Raw genomic sequence first — 20,339 nt, forward strand, 5'->3', positions numbered from 1 at the left:
AGCCTTTGTTGTCTTCAAAACATCTCATGGTTTGTGCTTAAAATTGAATTGCATTGAAACAACCATTCATTTCATATTTGGAATTAATTGTGGCGAAAAATGTTTTGTCAGTTCCAGAATCTTAATTTAGCAATGAAATAATTTTAAACAAGTTAGCAGTCAGAGCTTTCAAACAATTTCATTTTAAACAATTTTGCCTGAAATTTAAAATTTTCTGTACGAAGAAAAAAGTATATGTGGTGGTGTCCATTCGGCTGCTCCCGTTTCTGTTAGGGGTCGCCACAGTAGATACAGCCAGATCCGCATTGGTATTTGGCACAGGTTTTACGCCGGATGCCCTTCCTGAGACGTTTTCCAGTTTCTACTTTTTCTAGAATTTCAGGTCCGGTATAGCAGCGTGTGCTGATGCCATGTTGAGTCCACCACGCTTATTGGCAACTAACCAGTCAGGCACCTGGCCCATTCCCACCTTCCAAAAGTAGCCATCTATGTACAAGCCTCAGCCAGGTGAAATGTGGACACCTACTTGGCTTGTTTTCACTTGGTGGGGGTTAACAACATTTGTACTGGATCATACCCACAGAAATATGCTACATGACCAAATGACCCTCAAGTTTAAATAACTGTTCCTTTGACACAAAGTGATTCCAAAGATGGTCTGGAGAGACTTTGTACCAGACATGGAGTTAGGTCAGAAGCACCATGACCTAACTTGGACCCATCGTTCTCTTGCTTGCCAAACACCTCACGAATCCGTAAGCGCTTTGCAAGGGTTCTCAATCTCAGAGGGCGAGGTCCTAGAGATGTGAATGTGATTCTTTCTATGAGTTCAACACTTTCACCACAAATTGGTACACTTCTGATGGCTGAGTCCAGGAAATTTGGAAGCTTCTTTTTTTTTTTTATCTTATTAGTTGTTTCATTTTTATTTAAATACTCTTAATGAACCAAGCAGTGTGTAGTAGGTGAACTCATAACCATCAGTGTAAAGACAACACATAGTCTGCATCATAAACTGGGCATGGAAATATCACTTAACTTACTGCTGCCCTTGTCTATAAAATCCAACAGATGATCCTGAAGGAGAAAGTGTCTGTGCTTGTAGTATCTGACTCGAAGGCGTACCTGAGCGCACCTGTACAATCTCCACTATGTTTTGCTTTGGAACATAAATTCCTTGATCTCCTTCCTACTCAAAGAAAAACAAAAAACCCTAAGAACAGTTCTTGAGATAGCCAAAGTCTCTGTAATACAGAACACCAGACAAGCATACTGCTGACCACATTAAATAATAAATTATAACCATGCCATGGGCAATAAAGAACCTGGTCAGAGGGTACTTTGTAGTCGCTGCGGTTGGATGTACCAGCTTTGTATGTCTTGCATGTCTTTTTGCTTTTGTGCAGCTGCTCAGTTGGGAGCGTTTGATGCAGTAGTGAAGCAGATGCTGGAGGATGTTCAGGAGAGGCTGGTCTACAGGACTCACATTTACATAAAGACTGATATCATGGGCTACAACCCAGCTCCAGGTGACCTGGCCTACCCCGACAAACTGGAAATGATGGAGGCAAGTCATTTACTGATACTCCACTTAAAAAAAAAAAAAAAGTATCACAATTTTGCCTTTTGAGACAAAGCATTGCAAATGTGTCAGGCTGATTTTTAAGAATGAGCGTGACTTAGTTGCCACCCGATTCGTAGAGCTGCAGGCACTGGTCAGTGTTGTGACGTTTCAGCTGTGTATGTGCTCGGGATTGATACATTGTCTCGTGTAGGCATGGATCAATTACCAGTTTTACAGTACACACTGATTTCAAAATGGACACTTTTCAAAACTGCAGAGTTCCTGTATGATAATAAGAGCTCTGCGAATAAACAGCATTCCACATAGTTTTATTAGTGAGTTGTATGTAGCTAAAATCTGTCAAAACATGTTTTTGAAGAATAGAAGGAAAACATTCCACTACCACAGTTCTTCTCTGAATTCAAGGTAATGTTTTGATGTGAACTTCATTAAGGACAGCAGAGCAGGTGGCTCAGTGGATAAGGTGCTAGTCTGCTAATATGTAGACATGGGTTTGAATTCCACTCGTGCTACATGTCTTTCTCCTCGGACAAGGCACTTCATCTGCATTTTTGTAGTCCACCCAGCTATCAAATGAGTAGTGGGATGTAACATTTGATGGACTGCCATCCCACCCAGGGGAAGCCATAGACTCTTCTCCGCTTCACGCCACGGAAACTAGAGATGAGCACCATCCCAATGTGCCTCAGGGCCTGTAAGGACCTACTGTGTTTCATTATCCCCCTGGTATGAAATACGGGGGGATGTAGCAGTCCGCATGTCTATCTGTCCATCCGTCTGTTTTCGGTTTTTGCCGTATCTCAAGAACCAGTTGACCAATTTCATTCATATTTAGCGAGTGTACTTGGGTATTCCTCAGCACCACTCGAAATGGTAACCTTGGGTTCAATTTCAAGGTCACAGTGAGATATTCAAGATGTTGTCATTGCCACCCTCAAGAATCAATATGCAACACAAGGGAGAGAGAGAGAAGGACAATGATGAAAATTTATACGTATATCTTGAAATAATGTGTCCACTGAGGTGTCCTATACTGTGTTTTACTGTGTACCAGAACCATTTTGTATGAGGTTATCATATGCTCATAGCCTCATGGCACCCGATGTTTGCTCTTTGGTGATGTTTGCTGATGATGCATTAATTCAAGCTGCCGTACTTATCCAACAACTTGCTCAGTATGACTGGCTGTTCAACTCACACCAAAGCTGACAGTCGAGATTTGAAGTTCACACAACACAAACTACAAATCGGGGAAAATCACACTATGTGGAAGCCCTTCAGTTGTTTCGTTCTGAAACAAATAATGAAGTAAAACAAGCTGGATTTACACAGAGGTGTTTATTATACCTCACTCTTGTTTGCTGGTTATATGTAAGTGTTTGTTTCAGCTTAATGATGGAAAATGTATATCAGATTAAGGACTGTTTGTCCAGTTGTGCATTGTTGCATCCCTATGGGGATACACTCGAGTGCCACACCAACTCAAGTAGTTTTGAACTGAGTGAAGAGTTTTACACTGACTGGAGACTCAATCCTGCCACAAATGTCTCTTGGGTTCTGAACCTAATCAAACTCACAGCAGCTTTCTTGCTGTGAGGCAGGAATTCTACCCACGGATCCACAGTGCTGCCCTCGAAATGAATATCAAGAGAACTGGATGTGAAGTTTACTGAAAAGTTATCCGCAGTAAAAAATAACTGCATCTACATGAATTGAAGTGATAACTAAATTTTTAAACTACCAAGAAGTAAGTGAATCTAAATCTAACGAGACATCGGGTTCACTGAATCTGAAGTGAATGAAATCTAAATAACACATAAAATGGAATTTAAGGAAAGGAAGATCAAACATATTTACATAGTTCTGTTAAGCCGAGAAAATAATTTTATTTTTGGATAACTTCTAAAATTGTCAAACTTTGTGGTTTCAGTTTCTCAAATGCTACACACTGAGTCTTTTAGAAGAAGGGAATAATGTGTTTTTGCAGTGCAGATGCTCAAATGCTTTACAGTGATGCTTCACATTTTCTCTCTCTCTCTCTCTCTCTCTCTCGCTGTATGTGTGTGTATGTATATATACGTATGTGTGTGTGTGTGTATATATACGTATGTATACACAACAAAAATATAAACGCAACACTTTTGGTTTTGGTTTTGTTTTATTGGGGGGGATATCAGTCAGTATCTGGTGTGATCACCATTTGCCTCATGCAGTGCAACACATCTCCTTCGCATAGAGTTGATCAGGTTGTCAATTGTGGCCTGTGGAATGTTGGTCCACTCCTCTTCAATGGCTGTGCGAAGTTGCTGGATATTGGCAGGAACTGGTACGCGCTGTCGTATACGCCGGTCCAGAGCATCCCAAACATGCTCATTGGGTGACATGTCCGGTGAGTATGCCGGCCATGCAAGAACTGGGACATTTTCAGCTTCCAAGAATTGTGTACAGATCCTTGCAACATGGGGCCGTGCATTATCCTGCTGCAACATGAGGTGATGTTCTTGGATGTATGGCACAACAATGGGCCTCAGGATCTCGTCACGGTATCTCTGCATTCAAAATGCCATCAATAAAATGCACCTGTGTTCTTCGTCCATAACAGACGCCTGCCCATACCATAACCCCACCGCCACCATGGGCCACTCGATCTACAACATTGACATCAGAAAACCGCTCACCCACACGACGCCACACACACTGTCTGCCATCTGCCCTGGACAGTGTGAACCGGGATTCATCCGTGAAGAGAACACCTCTCCAATGTGCCAAACGCCAGCGAATGTGAGCATTTGCCCACTCAAGTCGGTTACGATGACGAACTGGAGTCAGGTCGAGACCCCGATGAGGACGACGAGCATGCAGATGAGCTTCCCTGAGACGGTTTCTGACAGTTTGTGCAGAAATTCTTTGGTTATGCAAACCGATTGTTTCAGCAGCTGTCCAAGTGGCTGGTCTCAGACGATCTTGGAGGTGAACATGCTGGATGTGGAGGTCCTGGGCTGGTGTGGTTACACGTGGTCTGCGGTTGTGAGGCTGGTTGGATGTACTGCCAAATTCTCCGAAACGCCTTTGGAGACGGCTTATGGTAGAGAAATGAACATTCAATACACGAGCAACAGCTCTGGTTGACATTCCTGCTGTCAGCATGCCAATTGCATGCTCCCTCAAATCTTGCGACATCTGTGGCATTGTGCTGTGTGATAAAACTGCACCTTTCAGAGTGGCCTTTTATTGTGGGCAGTCTAAGGCACACCTGTGCACTAATCATGGTGTCTAATCAGCATCTTGATATGGCACACCTGTGAGGTGGGATGGATTATCTCAGCAAAGGAGAAGTGCTCACTATCACAGATTTAGACTGGTTTGTGAACAATATTTGAGGGAAATGGTGATATTATGTATGTGGAAAAAGTTTTAGATCTTTGAGTTCATCTCATACAAAATGGGAGCAAAACCAAAAGTGTTGCGTTTATATTTTTGTTGAGTGTATATATCTACGTATGTGTGTGTGTATATATACGTGTATATATACGTATGTGTGTGTGTATATATACGTGTATATCTACGTATGTGTGTGTGTATATATACGTGTATATCTACGTATGTGTGTGTGTATATATACGTGTATATCTACGTATGTGTGTGTGTATATATACGTGTATATATACGTATGTGTGTGTGTATATATATATACGTATGTGTGTGTGTATATATATATACGTATGTGTGTGTGTATATATATATACGTATGTGTGTGTGTATATATACGTGTATATATACGTATGTGTGTGTGTATATATACGTGTATATATACGTATGTGTGTGTGTATATATACGTGTATATATACGTATGTGTGTGTGTATATATACGTGTATATATACGTATGTGTGTGTGTATATATACGTGTATATATACGTATGTGTGTGTGTATATATACGTGTATATATACGTATGTGTGTGTGTATATATACGTATGTGTGTGTGTATATATACGTATGTGTGTGTGTATATATACGTATGTGTGTGTGTATATATACGTGTATATATACGTGTGTGTGTGTATATATACGTATGTGTGTGTGTGTGTATATACGTATGTGTGTGTGTGTGTATATACGTGTATATATACGTGTGTGTGTATATATACGTGTATATATACGTGTGTGTGTATATACGTGTATATATACGTGTGTGTGTATATATACGTGTATATATACGTGTGTGTGTATATATACGTGTATATATACGTGTGTGTGTATATATACGTGTATATATACGTGTGTGTGTATATATACGTGTATATATACGTGTGTGTGTATATATACGTGTATATATACGTGTGTGTGTATATATACGTGTATATATACGTGTGTGTGTATATATACGTGTATATATACGTGTGTGTGTGTGTATATATACGTGTATATATACGTGTGTGTGTGTGTATATATACGTGTATATATACGTGTGTGTGTGTGTATATATACGTACGTGTGTGTGTGTGTATACGTGTGTATATATGTACGTACGTGTGTATATATGTACGTACGTGTGTATGTACGTACGTGTGTGTGTACGTACGTGTGTATATGTACGTACGTGTGTGTGTGTACGTACGTGTGTGTGTACGTACGTGTGTGTGTACGTACGTGTGTGTGTACGTACGTGTGTGTGTACGTACGTGTGTGTGTACGTACGTGTGTGTGTACGTACGTGTGTGTGTACGTACGTGTGTGTGTACGTACGTGTGTGTGTACGTACGTACGTGTGTGTGTACGTACGTACGTGCGTGTGTGTGTACGTGCGTACGTACGTGCGTGCGTGCGTACGTGCGTGCGTGCGTACGTACGTGCGTGCGTGCGTACGTGCGTGCGTGCGTACGTACGTGCGTGCGTGCGTACGTACGTGCGTGCGTGCGTACGTACGTGCGTGCGTATGTACGTACGTGCGTGCGTATGTACGTACGTGCGTGCGTGTGTATACGTACGTGCGTGCGTGTGTATACGTACGTGCGTGCGTGTGTATACGTACGTGCGTGCGTGTGTGTATACGTACGTGCGTGTGTGTGTGTGTGTGTGTATACACGTATATAGTAACTTGCTATCCAGACAATATAGTGGTATTTGTCAACTTCAGAGCAGCATACTGTCTGTCTGTCACCTGCCCACCATTTAAGTGTCTTTATATTAAAATACATTCTCTCAAAAAAAAAAAAAAACTAATCAAGCCTGCAAATGGGTAAAACATGTTGATTGTTTGGAGCATCTGGTATAAATGTGTATAGTGTTTACTTATATACTTTTTTAGATTTAATGTTTCTTAAAGCTCTGACATATTCTGTATTTTCTTTTTTCAGTTTTTTTTTCTTTCCTCAAGCTAGCATCATAATTGCTTTGATATAAATTAATGATAAATGATTAATGACAAAGTTTTTGTGTTGTTTCTTCTGTGTTCAGGCATGTGTTGCCCAAGCCTTTAATTAGATTTCTCACGAGAGCAGCCAAAAGATGAAAAAGATTAAAAACATGCAGCTCTCAGTTGCTGCAAATAGGGGAAAAAAATAAAATGCTTCTATTGTTTTATTATTTATTGTCTGTCTTGTCTAATTATTTCCTTTTTCTCTACCAATAGAGGATTGCTCATAGCTTGAAGGAGGAACAGATGAAGCATATGTCACAGGAGTTTTCTGATGTGCAGCTTGAGGATTCTGAAGGGAGAAGAAACAGCAACATCGGTCTGTGTTTCCAGATTGTGAACCAGTTATTTATTTATTTTATTTTTTTGTGATGGTCAGCTGCATGATATGGCTTCCTAATTGCACCGTGTCTACAGGGAACATGGAAGCTTCACGCCTGCAGACCACCATCTCGCCTGCTGATCTACATGGCATGTGGTACCCGACTGTCAGGCGAACTCTAGTTTGTTTGTCCAAGCTCTACCGATGTATAGATGTGAGTTTTTTGGATTTCAAATACTCCGCTGCTGATTTAGGCTCTTTTATCCTCAAATATGGCTGTATATTTAGGTCACAGTTATGCACTTTCTATTCTTGTGCTGCTTGGTGTTGTTCCAGAGAGCAGTCTTCCAAGGTTTATCCCAAGAAGCCTTATCTGCCTGCATGCAGTCCCTGCTTAAAGCTTCTGATATCATCCTTAAAAACAAGGTTGGCACACGCACACTAAAGAGTGTAGTTTTGTGTTTTAAAAGAACTTTCCTCATTATTTCTGTTTGGGGAAAAATACCTCAAAAAGTACCTTTCTTTTAACCTAACGATAAGATCTGTTCCCTTTTGCATGAAATGTATGTTTTATTCAGCTGGCTTCGGGCGACAGGTTCTTTAACTAAAACGGCCGGGATGTCATTTAAAGTTAATAATAATAGGTGGTGTATTACGCTCTGCAGAGTGTTCAGCAGACAGTCATTTATTTATGGGCTTCTCACCTTCAGACTTGCTGTTGATATCGGTGTTAACTGGCCCGATTCAACCCAATACTTCAAATTAATGCAGCACCATCAATCTCAGAAGAGGCGTTTCCAACCTGCGCTGAGGATGTCTTTTTCCCAACGCTTGTAGTTGCGAACTGACCAATAAATGGCTTCAGCTGCCTTTGGTTTGTCGCATTAATACATCCCTTCCCAGTTAATCAGGTATTATTAATTAGACATATTCCCTTATCGGCTTTAAGCCCGTGGTAGGGTTTTTTTTTTTTTCTTTTCTTTTTTTTTTGTTCCTTGTTCTCTGTTGCTTGGCTAATCAGCAGATGGCCTTTTGTGTTGGCAGCCCCGCAGAGTGTGGATTTAACCATGCCCTATCATTTCCCGTAGACACAAATAGATGGGCAGCTTTTCCTGATCAAGCACCTGCTGATAATGCGCGAACAGATTGCTCCATTTCATACCGACTTTGCCATCAAGGAAATCTCACTGGACCTGAAGAAAACTCGAGGTGAGCTAATTAAAGGTGAAGGGAACGTTGGTGTTCGGCTTCATAAAGCCCACCATTACATTCTCATACTCATTAAGCAACTTGTGCCCATCACATGCACCAGTGGCAACAATTAACGTGGAAATTACAGTGTTACTCCAACGCCATCATGTACATTAACCTAAGCCTCTCAGGGGCAGATATGCTCCTCCCACCACCCACAAATGAGTCAAGGTCATATTAAGTTGGGCGCACTAGAGGGCACTGTAACGCTTCGCCAGCAGAGATGTAATCTGTGTTCTTTGTGTTAAGATGCTGCCTTCAAAATCCTGAATCCGAAGGCTGTCCCCAAATTCTTCCGACTTAACAGCCACAATGCCATACTTGAATTCCTGCTGGAGGTAGTGTTTTGTTTTGCAGTTTTAATAATAAATATATGTTGACAGCACCCTGCACTGTTTGATAGTTACACCTTTTTTTTGTCTTTGTATTTCCTGTGGTCTCAAGGGAACGCCGGAGATCAAGGAGCACTACATTGACTCTAAGAAGGATGTGGACCGACACCTGAAGTTCAGCTGTGAGCAGTTCATCCAGCAGCAGACTCAGATCTTTGTGGGGAGCCTTGAGGAGTTTCTCACCAAGGTAACAGAGCAAAGGCAGTTTTAGCCTCCGGCAGCAACAGCTCATCCTGACCTTCATTTTCCCCTCTCCCTACAAAAAAAACCCATTATTTACTTATTCACTTACCACAGTGCCACACTGAAAATTAAACGTAAAATGACAATTTCCAAACTCTATTTCTCTGTGAACAATCATGTCTTAAGAACACGTTCAAGGCAGCTGTTCTTTTTTGTTACTGACCAAAGTTGGCCATCTTTTGTACTAATTTTTTTAAATGCCACTTAGCCACGTTCAAGTGTGTATTTTTAAAATCTGCTCAGGTGGTAGCACAGTGGTTATGAAGGTTTGAATTTTACATTGAGTACTTTGTCTTGCTTTGCTCATGCCTGCAAACAGGTAACTGCTCTTAAAACAATGCCTGTCCAAGGTGGCCCCACATACAGTCTGTCTCAGCAACCTTGGACTCAGCCAGGTAAGATTTGTCTCGGGAAACGCCGTTGGCGTCACGCTGCAATTCATCAAAGCAAACTATAGAGCATGCTAGAGGGCATGTCAGTGTGTTTTATCTTTTTTTTTTCTCTCTCTCTCCCTTTATTTCCTGTTTTTCCATTTTAGCGAAGATCAACGATATAGTGATGGCTGCCTACCGGGTGATGAAGAGCAAGCTGCCAAGCACTTTACAGAGCATGTCCTTGTACTTGGCCAATAAAGACACAGAATTCATTCTTTTCAAACCTGTCCGGGTGGGTAAAAAATGGAACGATAACAAAAACAGCAGTGCAGCATGGAGTGTAATTTCCCTTTAAAGAAGGCAAGATAATTTAGGTCAACAGGTGTGCTAAAATGTAATATTAAAGGTTGCAGCCCCAGATAACCCTCTGAGAAATGACCTGTTTCAGTGCCTTTTGCTGTAAATGAACAGAACAGTCTTTGTCTGTCACTTGCTTGAAGTTGGAATTCAGTTACTAAATTCTCTGACTTATGTCACAGATGTCTAAAATGACTCATTTGCAGCTGAAACTTTGCTTCCATCAGGATATATGTATTTGGACATTGACACAATTTTGTAATTTTGCTTCTGTCCACCACCAGAATGGAATTGAAATGAAACGTTCAAGATGTTCTTGCTGTAAAATTTCAGTTTTAACTCAAGCAGTTTAACAAAAGTATCACCTTAATGCTGCGTTTACACAAAACAATGGCACGTCACGAATGGCACGAACTATACATTCTTGGCCGCTGATCACAAATTTGATGATTCGGGGCAGAGGCGTTAGGTCTCCTCAGGAACTGCTGCAACCTGTTACCACGTGTTATGATTAATGGCACGTGTTGCTGGAGAATTATCAGGAACCATTACACACGGTCAAGAATAATGTTCTGTGTTGTTGCGCGTAACAGTGCGTCGTTAAGTTTTGTCACGTTGTGAATGAGGCGAATTGTCTCCACACACACACACCCACCCATATTCATCCAACCATCAGCTGCTGAACAATTCAGATCGCTCCAGTTTTTCCTCAACAGCCACAGCAGAAGAACTTTGACTGCATGCTTAGTTGGGCTCTGTACCATGGAGTGGCACAGAGAGGAGGAGGACACGGACAGAGCCAGATGTGTGGCTCTCGTCTCGCTCGTTTTCCCAAACATCAGACACATGCAGCGGGTGGAACACCTGCAGGAGCATGCTGAGGAGCATTGGAACGAGAGTTTTAGCTGACTTGGCATCACTGTCCTCCTTCACCATACTGCAGCAATGAAACTGAATGCAGTGCAGCAGGGTTTAATTGTGCGCACGTCAGAAAGGAACGCTGTCACGCTCTATTAAGGATCATCACTAATCAAGACGGCTCAGCACACTCAGTTGCGACCTCTACGACATGAGGCGAAATGAGGGTGGTGTGTGACATTCATGGAAGATTTTTTTTGACAGCCAAAAACATGCTCCACGAAAATCACGAATATCACGCACCAACACGCACTATTAATAAACCTATTCAGATGCGTTAAGTCACTTTAAGAATGTCAGGAATGTGCCAAGAATGATGCAAATATGACATTCATAATGCGTCTTGCCTATGTGTAAATGCACCTTAACCATTTAGGAATTACAGCCAAGTAACTGGACAAACTAAATATAAGGATTATTTTTAATGCGAGTCATCACTTTTACTGCTGGTTTACTTTAACGAATTTGTGGGATGGATACATGAACATTTCCAAGTCACTGAATATGTCTAGAAGTTCAGAAATACAAATGGTATACTAGTGTATGGTCAACCGTCTGGAGTAGGCAACTCTCAAAAACTGAGTGACTGTGCAAGAAGGAGAAGGGTGAAGAAAGACACCCATGACAACACTGAAGGAGTTACAGACTTCTGTAGATGTAATTGGGTAGACTTATATGGTACAGCTTTTCTATTTTGCTCTGACAGTCACAGATTCATGGTGCACAGAATACAAGAAAACTGATCATATTGAGGCTTAAGTGTCCTTTGGGCTTCCTGGCAAATAAAGTGAAGTGGTGATGGATCAGACAAAAGTTGTACAGTGCAGTTTCTCCAGTCACAGCTACAGAAGCCTAACATGACATGAGTGGCTTTAGTTGAAAACTCATGCTCCTTTGAAGAAGTTTACTGTCAGGAACATCATCACACCCTGGTTGGATGATGAAATTAAAGACTGTATTAAAATGAGAGATCAGATGAAAAAGACGGCAATTGTAACAGGAAATAAATTCGACTGGGATTGTTATCGTAAAATGAGGAACTTGGTAACTAAACTGAATAGAAAGAAAAATATATATTTTTTTGAGGATCGAGTTCAGAAAGCAGGAACTGACAGTAGAAAGATATAGGTTTTGAATCAGCTGAGTGGTAGGAAAAACAATCAATGTCCTTTTTTTGAGGTAGATAATAAATTCATAACAAAGCCTGTAGTTATTGCTAATTATATTAATGATTATTTTATAAGCAAATTAGACAAATTGAGAGAGAATATGCCTAATCTCAGTAATGTTGAATCCTATCTAGTGATAAAAAATAAATTTATGGATTGTAAAAAAACATCAGGTTTAAATTTTAGAAAGTACAAATAAGGTAAGGGAATTGCTGAAATCGTGTAAAGACAAGCCCCCGGATGTGGACGGTCTTGACAGTAGGCTTCTCAAACTGGCAGCTGATTGTATTGCTCCTGTTTTAGCCAATATAATAAACCATGACCATGATTTGTTATTGGAGAAACTTGCTTGTTATGGTTTTGAGCTGTCAGCTCTGACTTGGTTCTATAGTTACTTATTTAACAGAGCACAGACAGTGTTTTTAAATGGCAGTTTTTCTAACACCAGGAGGGTATTATGCGGCGTGCCACAAGGGAGTTGCCTCGGTCCATTATTATTTACAATTTTCATGAATGATTTACCATATATTTTACATAAAGCTAGTATAGTAATGTATGCAGATGATTCAACCATTTATACATCACTACGCTCACGCAATGATCTTGAAACTGTTTTAAATATGGAATTGCATAATGTAGTTGAGTGGGTAACATCTAATAAGTTAGTGTTAAATACAGAAAAGACTAACTGTATGGCTATTGGATCTAGCTGTGTTGTTATGAAAAACCCCATATTAGACATTAAGATTAATAATATAATAAATCAAGTGCATGAGACCAAGCTGCTGGGTGTAGTGGTAGATTCAAAATTATCATGGAAAAAACATCTAAATAATATTTTTGTAGAAATGGGCAGGGGTATATCAGTTATGAGAAGACATGCAAGGTTTCTAAGTTGTACTACAAAGAAGTATGCTATTAAAGCACTGTTATTAGTATATTTGGACTGTTGCCCAGTAGTTTGGTCAAATGCTACTGGAGAAATGATAAATAGATTACAGACAACTATCCTACTGTTTAGTTTGTCCAGTTACTTATAGCCTCTGAAATTTTGAGGGACTGTGTGTAAAAAATGGCTATTTCAGTGCTATTGTGGTGGTACAGAGGCAAAATGACAGATAGCATAACTGTTCGAATACTTATAGACCTGACTGTAAAAAATATCTTACAACAGATGTTGCTCAGTGTGACCCCTTTAAGTTGTTGAAATTGAGGAACCAAAGATTTGAGTTTTTTTTTTTTCCTGTTATGTTGAAAATTGTAAGTGTTTCAGTATAAAATCTGATTAAAACGGTGACACCAGATCTCAAAGTAGAAAACCCAAGTGACAAAAAACATACAAATAATATCCAACTGCTGCTGTGTTTTAAGGATATCTATACTTTTGTTAGTCTTTTTAATTGAAGTAGAAGTATAAATTCTCATTGTTGATCAGTTTGTCATGACCTCGCCACAGAACTGTCATCCTCTCTCAAGCAGCTCCTTCATAATTGAAGGTTTCCTGCAGCCCTTCACAGCATTTGAAGATGTTCACAACCTACATGTGCTATTCATTACTGTGTCGATGAATAAAATCCATCTGTGTGTGATAGAAAGTTCTGGACCCGTGCTACAATTTTGGTGGTGGGTGGTCGTCCTGTCTGCATTTCTCTTGCACATTGTGCCATTAGCTATAATTTGTCGGTTTGATTGAACTCTAATGGAGAAAGCTTTGTGCCTCTCTGTTCGTCAAGGTGGCAGGTGAAGCTGAATGAGAGAGGAACCAAATTCTCTGGTTGACATGGAAACAAGATAGTGAGGGGATGGATGCCAGATGGAAATGTAGTATTAATTTTCTTCCAGTTCTCAGTAATATGATGGGTTTTTTTTTTTTTTTTTCCCCTCACTGACAGAATAACATACAGCAGGTTTTTCAAAGACTACATGCCTTACTTCAGGAGGAGTACAGCGGAGAAGACCTTCAAATCATCGCATGTCCATCTATGGAGCAGGTACTGTGCATTTGTGCAACCACAAGTCAGCTTGTATAATTTTGCTTATATTATACTGGCCTGAATATAAGACCGTATTTACAAGGTGCATACAGTACAAAGAATATCTGACCGTATTGTAGCCCAAGGAAGCAAATGAAGCATGCGAGTTGTCATTTGGTGGTGAAGTGTAGGGAACCATCTTGTCCCTGCACGTCAGTCCCAAGCAGCAAGCCTTAGTGACGACATGTACTGAGCCCTTGTCAAATTTTTTTTTTGTTTTTTTTTTTTGACAAGCTGAAATGACGAAGTGAATGACAGAATACAGACTTTGGTCATGGATGACCGTTGTCACCAATCAAGAACTTGAACTCCTGTAATTCATCGGGCTTCCTACTCTCCTGATATGGCTGCCTCTAATTTTTGGCAGTTTAAAACTACGCTAAAAGAGACAATTTGAGTCATGAGAATACATCATGTGGAATGTGATGGCCCAGCTGGACACCATTCCAAAGAGGACTTCCAGAAGTGCTTCCATCAGTGGTAGAAGTGCTGGGAGAAATGTGTGTGAGAATGTAGGGATCCCGATGAATCACAGGAGTGTTGTGTTTGGCCAGGAAAGCCTGAATCAGCTGAGATGAATAAGTGGCTGCTCGACTTCCAGACACAGTTGCTTTTGCTCTGCGTCAGTGGCTTCAGCATGAATTTCAATGACAATCTCTGCATGCCCAAATCCTCCATTAAAATGGATTGTACCGAACCATCCATGACCAAAGTCCTTATTCTGTCAGTCATTTGGTCATTTTGGCTTGTGGATGGTCTCAAGTCTTTCGGTCATTTTACAGCAAGGAAAAATCTATCAAGGGCTCAGTACACATGTTTACTTGAAGGCTTGCTGCTTGGGACTGATGTGTTCTGTGGTTGAGGGAAAAAAAATCATGGTTCCCTATACCTCCACCAAATGATGACTCACGCGCTTCATTTCTTTCTGTGGGATAAAATAAGGTTTAATAATTTTTGGATGCACTTCCTATATCTGCTACTATAAACAACAGATTTGTTGTGTCCCAATGTTCTTAAAATGGAGCAATATTGACTTTGCATGTAATTTACATTTGTGTTGCTGAATGGTACTTTTCAAGATTTTTAACGCCACAATGATTTATGTGTACCACTTTAACAGTTCACCACAAGAACCAGCATATACATACATATATTTTACAAGTGACAAAATTATTTACAGTTCTCCCAGAACATGTTCCCAGTCAACTTTACGTCCATTCGTACCACTGCGCTCCCACAAAGCCTCTCCTGTTCCCCTCCAGTAATTATGTTTCAACAATGGAGCCAGCAGCCACACGCTGCTCAAACTGCACCAAGAGAGATTTTTAAGAGCATCAGATCTTGTCACTTCAGACCAGGAACAGCTGAAGTGGCACTTTCTGTGTTCTGCATTGCTTCCTTAACAGGAAATCCTCTACCTGTGTAAGTCGTCGATCTTTCATTATTACACAAATGGTGAAAGTTCCAAATTTAGAGAACTGATTGAGAACATGAGCACATGATGTGATGATCTCAGCCAGTTTGCACTGTTTATTGCATGCAACCTCACCTGTCCCCCCCCTCGGTGAGGGCATGTCTTATATTTGGGCCAGTATTGTGAAAGTTAGAATATTTTTTAAATGTTGAGAGCATTTTGAGCCCTGTAAAAACAATGTCCTGCTTTTTCAGGTCAACTTACTGCTGTCTGCGAATAAGTAATATTCAAAGGTGACACAAGAGGAGCAACCAAGGCCCTTAGGAGAGCAAACGTGATGCTTCAACTCCATCTGAAGTCGAGCAAGCAAGATGACCAGAGAAATGAACCGGCAGGCAAAAACAAAAAAAATTCCCAAAATCCTAACACAAGTCCCCATGGTCCCTTAGAGATACTCAAATCACTGAGTCAGTCAGTACCCAGTTTGATCAATTTGTTTGCCTAAAATTGAAGGCGGCATTTTGGTTGGGCTTGTTTTCATGTGGGAGAAATCAATTTGAGCACCGGTGGAATTTGGACCACAGTTTAATGTGGAACGCAACAGTAGTGTGAATGAAAAAGGTTTTGTGCGCCACGGGAGAATCACGTGGGAGTGTTTAGACGAGGACACTCTGAGCTATCAAATCAAGGCACTAAAGGCTCGTTCATCAGCCAGCTAACTAATGGCCAGTAAGGGGGCCGCGCACAGACGCTAAGAGCTTCTACGTTAGTGGGATATTAATAGAAAATGCTGCACACTATTTTATTTTACTTTTAAGACTTTGAAGAATTCTCTAGGACTCGATGGTGGATCTATGTTCTAAGACTCTGAGGTCCAACAGGGTTTTTATCATAAAATCCACGTGGTTGTTCTGTGCTTGGTCAGGTTTCCTTTTCTTTTTTCTTCTTTTTGGGTGAATGTGTTTAAACTGTTGCAAATATGTACAAAATAGGCAGATATCTTATGTTTTATACCTTTTTTTTTTTCCTTTTATACTTGCATTGATTTAAAATGAATCGTACTTTTACACTAGAAAACAGGTCGCACTTTGACCTCAGCAGTTTTGCACTGTACTCGCGATAATCATCATTGTCGGTCTTGCCGAGTAACAGAGGTAACAGATATGTTTGCTTTGTCTTCCGTGTAAAAAAAGATTTGTACAGTTCGGCTATTTATGGAAAATTTAATTAAAAATAATGGGATGAATGATGAATTCACTGGGTTTGATTTCTTGAAGTAATTTTTCTGTGATTCAAATTCAATGAATGCTACGAAAAGATATGGCCATCTACAGACAAAGAACAAAGAATTTCAAATGTGGTGGATTAACTCTGTACTCGGGTCACCAATAGCAGGACAGATGTGAAATGATTGTGCATTTTATAGTAAAAGCACCAAATTTTACACAGACATTTTTATTCGCATGTTTTATTAGCAACAAAGCAAAACAGATATGAAAGGTTAGGCAAGAAATAAAATCCATAAGGGCAAGGGACACAACTAAATTGATTTTTGGCTATCAGATAATCTAATTTTCATCTAAAGTTAACTCATCAAATGAATAAGCAGTTGCAAGGTTGCCAAGCATTTGAGCAGCTTTTGTCACCATCTTGTGGGTGATGTGAACATTTCAGGGCTTCTATACATAGCCTGCTTGAAACCCAAAATACAGTTTTAAAAAAGGTGTTCATATAAGAAATGCACGTTTGTTGTTGTTTTTTTTATTTTGGTGGCAGGCAGATCTTTGACCTCCCAGTATTAATAGATGAAAATTTCTGTTTTGAGAGTTTTACAGTTCTTGAGTTTTAGGACACAGAAGGTTTTGCTTTAGGGACACACAGAGCAATTTTTCTCTTGACAAGCACAACTTGCAGTTGTGAATCAAAATCGTGCCAAACAAAATTTTTCCTTGTTTTATTTAGTTATATTAATCAGCATAATAGTGCATGGAATGGATTCAGCATGTAAGAAAACACAGAAAATGACACTTTGTGTCTGTGACATGTTTAGTGTTGTTTTCTCTTTTTGTCCATTCCAACCACAAAAACTAGAGCTTGGCATAATATCTGTTTCATTTTATTTTTCGTCCTGTGTGCAAAGTTTGGTGCTTTGGCCATAAAACATGCAATCGTAACATATTACACATCTGCCCTGCTATTTAAAGGTCATGGGTCACATGTCACACCCTTTTAATGCACTTCACCAGCTTAGTACATGCACACACATCATATTGGGTTTTAAGTAGCACATTATAGGGTTCAAATAGTTTTGCAGTCAGGTGTTGGGGATAGGTTTGCAGGGCAGTCCGTGGCACAGCTGTGCGCTGCAGCCTCCCACTGCGATCTCAATCCGCCACTCCTGCCCTGCCATTTTAATGCACACACTTTATTTCTACACATTTAGTAAACACAATCACTGATTTAGAGTCGGGGTCACTTGGCGGTGGTGGCTTTGCAGGGCAGGCTGTGGTGCAGCGGTGTGCCGCGGCCTCCCATGGCACTCTGCCACTTGCCATCTCCTGCCCTGCTTTTAATGCAACACTTCTACACTATCTTTGTGCACTTCGGGGGTCGCACACAGCAAGGGAGATTAATTATAACAACTATGGTAGGGTTGGTAGGTAGGGTGAGTGTGGCATCTGGGGTTGGCCCCAGGTGGCTGTGGATGTCTGGGGTGGGGGGGGGGTCTGCCTCGCTAGTTCTGCCGTGGTCTCAAGGCCCGGGGTCCCGCGGCCTGTTGGGGGGGGGGGGGGGTGTCTCCGTGGGGTGGGGTGTTGCCCCTCTCTCGCTTGGCCGGTTGCCCGATCTTGGGCTTTGGTGTTTGGGATGGGGTCCGGAGTGGGAAGTGGATTGGGGGCTGGGGGGAGTTTGGAGGTGTCTTGCAGGCTGCGCTGGGGGGAGGCCTTGTGTACTTCCTGGCCCGCTGTGTTGTGGGGTTGTGTCCCGCCTCTTGTCTGGGGCCTGGGCCCCGCCCTCGTATGGCTTGGTGGTCCTTGCCTGTGCGTTGGATTTGATTGCAGTGGCTTCTTTGCCCCCTGTCCTTGCTGCCGCTTGCTCCTGCCTTTGACCTCCCAGTATTAATAGATGAAAATTTCTGTTTTGAGAGTTTTACAGTTCTTGAGTTTTAGGACACAGAAGGTTCTGGTGCCCCCCTATTGGTGGGCCCATGCTGGCACGCTGCGTGCTTCCCTTGGGTATGTGGCTGCTTCCTGTGCCTCCGTGGGGGGGTAGTGTCGCGGTGCGTCCCGGTGCTGCCAGGCCACTCCCCTGTTGGATCGTCGTGCTGCTCTGGTGGCTGCCCTTCCTGGCCCCTATGCCCTTCCGTTGCCCTTCTACCGGGGGCCCTACATCCTGGACCCATTTCCGTCATTGCTTGTGGTCGGCTGTATGGCTTCTGACGTGCCAGAGTGGTCCATGTCATATGGTAAGGTTCTGTACTTTTGTCTTGGCCCAACACACCAGCCACAGTAGTGATCAGATATTTAGCTGTGATCTGGGTCTCTGTGCGTGGATGGTTGTGCGTTTGTGGCCGTCACCACAATTCGGTTTTGGGTGCTGTCAAGGGGCTCAAGACTCTGGTGTCCTAGATTAAGGTATTGATGCTCACTAGTTAGACAACAAACTTGCTGTCACTGTTTGTTCATGTGTGGTTGTTTGTTCAGGTATGTTGTATGGTTGGGGCCCCGTCTCCTCAGTGTCTCACTTCAGTCATTGCCTTCACCACTTGTCTTTCTTCTTGTCTGTCTTCGTGTTGTTTTGCTGGTCGGCCCTTCCTGTTAGAAGTTGTCGGTTGGCTTTGAGTAGGATGATGTAGGCTGATCAGGAAGGGCGGATGGGGGTCACACACGCATACCACATTCACTCACGTACTACATACCTTCTGTTTTGCAAGAATAAATTGCATATATGTGTATTAATGTACATAAATGGTTTTTCCAGTGTGGCATTTACGTTACTATATATGCAGACGGGGGAAAGAGGAAAAAAAAATAAAGGTTGTGGGTCTGAGTGACGGTGGGAAGGCGGTTGTGGAGGTATGACTGTGACTGCTAAAAAACAAAGTAATAGATTACGTATCTATTTTCAGACCTGTGTGTGTGGAAATTGCCTGTCTCACTGACAAAAACACCTGCTCCTTCTCAGTCCAACATCCCCTAACCATCCAGCAGGTAGCAGACATGTCTGAGATATTACATGGGAAAATTAAAGCTGGTATTTTGAGTCATCTGTTGTATCAAAGATCACCACATTAGGATCATGTTTGTCCTCATCGTCTGACCTTTTAATTTTAGTTTCAAGCTGATGGTACTTTTTGTTTGAGTTACAGTGATAAACAGCTGAGGCGAACAGCTGCTTTAATATTGGCAATGAAAGAATGGATCACTTTAAGGTGAAATAAAAATGTATTCCAGAGAAAATGGTTACAAGTATTAAATGATGGGGAAACGGACTAAGAGTATCCCGTGAGGAACTGGTGTGACGTGAACAACCAGGAAAATTAAATTGATTCCTGTGCATTTCAGCTGTAATTTGAGAAGTAACACGAGGGGTGAACTACACGTCGAAGTCCTGGAAAGCAAACACACTGACATGAATGAACAAGAGGAAAATCAATAAAATGTTAAAATGTTAGGGGTTTTTCCATTGCTAGATGGAAAGGTTAATATAGACTGTGGTACGTGTCATTGTGTGTCACCTTCACGCATTTCCGACTGCTTTTGAAATTCAAAATCTTTCAACTTGCAGTGCATCACGCGAAATGTGGCAAGAGCACTTAAATGGCATGGAATTTAATTTGAAAACCATTTAAATGGTAGAAATGTGCA

The 20,339-nt window shown here is 41.3% G+C and overlaps 1 protein-coding gene across 1 annotated transcript in view; it reads left to right on the forward strand.

Moving 5' to 3' along the window:
- Positions 1-16,666, forward strand: part of cog3 (component of oligomeric golgi complex 3) — a 39,682-nt gene extending 23,016 nt beyond the window's left edge. Inside the window, exons 13-23 of the mRNA XM_034186215.1 lie at positions 1,407-1,567; positions 7,218-7,320; positions 7,419-7,537; positions 7,660-7,749; positions 8,412-8,532; positions 8,824-8,912; positions 9,019-9,153; positions 9,529-9,604; positions 9,748-9,875; positions 13,920-14,018; positions 15,729-16,666. Coding sequence (XP_034042106.1) covers positions 1,407-1,567; positions 7,218-7,320; positions 7,419-7,537; positions 7,660-7,749; positions 8,412-8,532; positions 8,824-8,912; positions 9,019-9,153; positions 9,529-9,604; positions 9,748-9,875; positions 13,920-14,018; positions 15,729-15,758 — 1,151 coding nt within the window. The 3' untranslated portion in view covers positions 15,759-16,666. The remainder of the gene's footprint in view (positions 1-1,406; positions 1,568-7,217; positions 7,321-7,418; positions 7,538-7,659; positions 7,750-8,411; positions 8,533-8,823; positions 8,913-9,018; positions 9,154-9,528; positions 9,605-9,747; positions 9,876-13,919; positions 14,019-15,728) is intronic.
- The last annotated feature ends 3,673 nt before the right edge of the window (positions 16,667-20,339 follow it).

This window comes from Thalassophryne amazonica, chromosome 14 (genome assembly GCF_902500255.1).
Source record: "Thalassophryne amazonica chromosome 14, fThaAma1.1, whole genome shotgun sequence".
NCBI classification, from domain to species: Eukaryota; Metazoa; Chordata; class Actinopteri; order Batrachoidiformes; family Batrachoididae; genus Thalassophryne; species Thalassophryne amazonica.